General features: G+C 43.4%; 1 protein-coding gene across 1 annotated transcript; it reads right to left on the bottom strand.

Annotated features, from left to right (window-relative positions):
* Nucleotides 1–481: 481 nt before the first annotated feature.
* LOC309797312 (G patch domain-containing protein 2-like) lies at nucleotides 482–3,524 on the bottom strand. The gene is given in 2 exon segments (XM_082645919.1): nucleotides 482–3,288; nucleotides 3,292–3,524. Coding segments are annotated over 2 exon segments (1,446 nt in total). The 5' UTR covers nucleotides 3,466–3,524; the 3' UTR covers nucleotides 482–2,016.
* Nucleotides 3,525–4,484: the final 960 nt, after the last annotated feature.

Raw genomic sequence — 4,484 nt, 5'->3', positions numbered from 1 at the left:
TGATGAGATTTGGGGCAAGTCACTAAGACTGTTCTTGGCTCTATAAAATGGTAGTAATCACCTACCTTTACATCATAGATGTTTGTTTAAAAGGTAAATAAAGTTGTACATACAAGTGATTTTTAATCACAGGTAGAAAGGAGAATTATTAGGCTACATGTCATGAAGAAAAAGATGCTACCCGAACTACAGAGGTCTTAACAGGCCATGATCACAGGACTGATCTCTGAATGAGCCATGGAGCTTAGTGCAAAGAAAATAAAATTATTATGTTCATGAATTTCTCCCTTAAATCCAACAAATTATGTTAGAAATGTGTGCCTCGGGACACTATGGGGACTAAGTAAGAATGCACATATTACAACAAAAAGATACCTTCATCACTACAACAACTGAGTATAACCACTTTATATTCAACAGACATCATGTTTTCTATTCTGCTATGGGTGCAGCCTTAGGAAGGGAAGTACATTCGCTACTGCACAAGAATCTGGGCGGCTCCCAGGGATGCTGGGCTGGCTTTAGCACTACTCCTCATGCCGTAATCTCCACCCGCCCCTCCCTCCACCATATTCCTTGTTGTGGACAACTGCCATGTTCTCAGTCTTACATGAAGTACTATGTAAACTTAGCTTCCAGTCCCCCTTTCCCAGCAGATTCACACCCACACCACTGACAAGGACATTCTGGAGCTACCACTGATAAGGACAACAATTTTTAAAGGAATACGACAGAGCGGCCCACCATTAAATTCTGTGTGAGAAAGAAGGACAACTGCGCTTCAGGGAAAGACAGGAGGCTCTGTCCTACCAGGTGCAGGGGTGGGAGTTCCTCTAGAATGTCACAAGAGCAACGGACACTTGAGAATGGCTTCTGTGTATCTCAAAGTAAAAGCATTCAATTTGTACAAAAAAGGGCCCTTCTGCCAACCAGGTCCCTTAACGACAGACAATCTTGATAATACTTTTTTAGAAAGGGTGGCTCTTCTTCAGAAGCTCTGGGCAGTCACTTATTCCTCATTTTGACAAAGGAGCATCCAACTTGAAGCATGGCTGTATATATAACTCTTCATGCAGCTGAGCCGTCATAAACATACCAAATATAAAGGCATGTCAAAAAGACATTCTTCCTCCCCAAAGTATGGCCTCAAAAAGCCATTATTATAATAGAGTATGAATTTCTGCTACAGGTTACTGACCTATAATACTAACAATAAAAGTCTTGTTTAGTACATAAAGGCTTACACTGCAACATGAAGTATTAAGACACAATCCACTGTTTTAAATTTGCTGTACACCTAAAGCACCTTCTTCATGACACCAATCTGTATGTGTATATATATATAGGTCCTCTTTCAGTAGAACACAGACTGTGGAGATGAGGCAAAGTACAATGCAGCTGCTGGCGATTCCAACAGGACATCTAGAAAAATGGAGTAAGTTTCCAAGGCCCATGCTGCTGGTAGTCTCTTCTGAGGCTCCAAATTGAGTACCTGGTGGATTTATCTTATTGGCACTCTGCTTGAATCAAGACCAGGCTCAAAGGCAAGCCTTATCTCCTGCAAACAATTCCACACACAGATCTTAAATCTGTGTTTAACTTTGTCTGGAACTGGCTGCAAATTTGAAACTTCCTCAAATGGTATTAAAAGCTCTACACAAAAAATATGCAAAAGCAGTTACTAGTTCTTCAAGAAAAAAGACATACCTGCAAAACAGCAACAGCTCTGTAAACAGAGCTGTAGGTAACTGTTGGGACAGCAATAGCAATGTAAAAAATACAGCATAGGAGGACCTTTTTTAAAAAAATTGCTGTCCTAATATTTTACAATTAAAAAAAAAAAGATTTTCACAAGATGATTTTCTAAGAGAAAGAGTCCACTTCTTTGAAGAGGAGTCAGTCCTGGTGGCGAAAGGACTGGGAATGTCAATTAATATATGCAAGACAATATAATACGAAGTCTAATATTTGTTTCAACAACATCTAGTCAGCTCTTGGTGGGTGAAATTCTGCTGTCTAGCTGTATCCAGGGCTCTTTTCTTGTGGCATTTTAAAAAATGTAGCTGCAGTTGAGTCAGTGTTTTTCTCTACAGCAGAGGTCTTGACCAACCACTCAGAGTTCGGAGATTTGGGGGCCTGTGATGCTGGTATGGTTGGCTCCACTGCATCCATGTGAACGGCACTTGGGCTGGACAGAGATGCTGTAGCCACAGGTTTCCGTTTCCTCTTGATGTCACGTGAACACGGTGGTCCCAGGTGTATGTTTGCCTGTCTGGCAGAGCAGTGTGCTGGTGAGCATCTTCGGTGAGAAGCATCAGCAAGAACATCCAGGGAGTAAAGGGGAGAAAGAGGATTAAACTCATGTGCACAAGCAGAAATGTGAGGAAAATCAGAAGCCAACGCTTTATTCTTTTCTTTCTGCCGAGGGTCACTAATGAGGTGGCCTATCCTCTCAGTCCCCAAATTACTCATGCTGGACTCCTTCCCAACAAGCCTTCTTCGCCCCTTTCTGAGGCATCGAGCTGCAGCTCCAGGCAGACGATTAAAGCGAGCATGGTACCCTCTTTGAGCTGGCCGAGAAGGTAAAAGGAACGTGGAATCTGAAAGTTTATCCAGTCCAGAATCCATTCTCTCTACTTCAGAGCAATGGTCAGGAGCCCACTTGGGCAGAAGATTAGGGACAGTGAATCCTGGGACACATTCTCCTTCATAGAACCAATCACTCTGCTCGTCGTCCCCTTGCCGTCCTTCATCGTTGGTAAAGAGCCCTGTGTCACTGCTGCTACACACACTGCTGGTTTCACATTCTGACATATTCTCGTCAGAGCCCTGTTTTTGTTCGTCTGCTTCACACTCCATCCTTTCTTTCCTTCCCGTTTTGCTTAGGAAAGTCCTGTTTTCTGCTGCTTCGCACAACCCGTGACCTGATGAGGTCCAGGGAGTATTCTCCTTCCAGCGGGACAGACGCTGCTTCTTAGCAGACTTGAACCTGCAGCCTCTCTCATAGCTCCAATCTGACACCTTGAGCTTCTGCTGAAGGCTGGCAGCGACCTCTGATGTTACGCGCTTCACCTTCCGCCGGCGCCTCAGCGGTCGACAAGGTGCATTTTCAGTAAAGGAATCAGATTCATGCCAAGAATGTTGCTTACTCTTAACAATGGCGTTAAGAGCTGGGTGCCGTTTGGCTACCATAGTGTCATCAGAGTCACTAAAATTGGTGACTGGGGCCATTTCTCGACAGTCCTTGATGGCCTCATCCAGACTTGACTCAGAGGCCTCACTGTAGCATCAGGTATGTTCTGCCAGGTGAGTGAAGTCTGAACGGCGCTTCCGGCCTCTCCGTTTGCGAAGCTGCCGCCTCTGCTGCCGAGGGCTCAGCGCCATCTCCTCCCACAGCTCACCAAGCTTATTCTGCTCAGATGTCTGCTCCAAGGCTGAGGCTAAGTCATGTACCAGCTCATCCATGAGGCCACATCCGCTGCCGCAGTCACCTCCGACGGCCGCGGCTTTTGGGGCCGAGTCTCCCCGCCCTGCCAGATCTTCTTTATCCATTCATCTGTCGATGGACACTTAGGTTGCTTCCATGTCCTGGCTAATGCAAATAGAGCTGCAATGAACATTTTTGTACATAACTCTTTTTGAATTATGGTATTCGCAAGGCAAATGCCCAGTAGTTGGATTGTTGTGTCCTATGGTACTTCTATTGTTAGTTATTTAAAGGAACCTCCGTACTCTTCTCCCTAGTGCCCATATCAATTTACATTCCCACCCACAGTGCAAGTGTGTTCCATTTTCTCCAATAAAGGCCTCTCCAGCATTTATTGTTTTGTAGATTTTTTTGATGATTGCCACTCTGACTGCTGTGAGGTGATACCTCAGGGTAGTTTTGATTTGCATTTCTCTAATGATTAGTGATGTTCAGCATCCTTTCATGTGTTTCTTGGTAATCTGTATATCTTCTTTGGAGAAATGTCTATTTAGGTCTTCTGCCCGTTTTTGGATTGGGTTGTTTGTTTTTGTGATATTGAGCTACATGTGGTGCTTGTAAAGTTTGGAGATTAATCCTTTGTCAATTGCTTCATTTGAAAATATTTTCTCCCATTCTGAGGGTTGTTTTTGCATCTTGTTTATGTTTTCCTGTACTGTGTAAAAGCTTTTAAGTTTCATTAGGTCCCATTTGTTGATTTCTGTTTTTATTTCCATTTCTCTAGGAGGTGGGTCCAAAAGGATCTTGCTGTGATTTATGTCATAGAGTGTTCTGCCTATGGTTTCCTCTAAGTGTTTTATAGTGTTTGGTCTTATATTTAGATCTCTAATCAATTTAGAGTCTATTTTTGTGTATGGTGTTATGGAGTGTTCTAATTTCATTCTTTTATGTGTAGGGGTCCAGTTTTTCCAGCACCAATTACTGAAGAGACTGTCTTTTCTCCATTGTATATCCTTAGCTCCTTTGTCATAGATGAGATAGCCATAGGTATGTAGGC

This window comes from Mesoplodon mirus (genome assembly GCF_964341445.2).
Source record: "Mesoplodon mirus genome assembly, contig: HAP1_SCAFFOLD_74, whole genome shotgun sequence".
Taxonomy (NCBI): domain Eukaryota; kingdom Metazoa; phylum Chordata; class Mammalia; order Artiodactyla; family Ziphiidae; genus Mesoplodon; species Mesoplodon mirus.
Note: the sequence above shows the minus strand (reverse complement) of the source record. Positions and strands in the feature narration are given on the sequence as shown.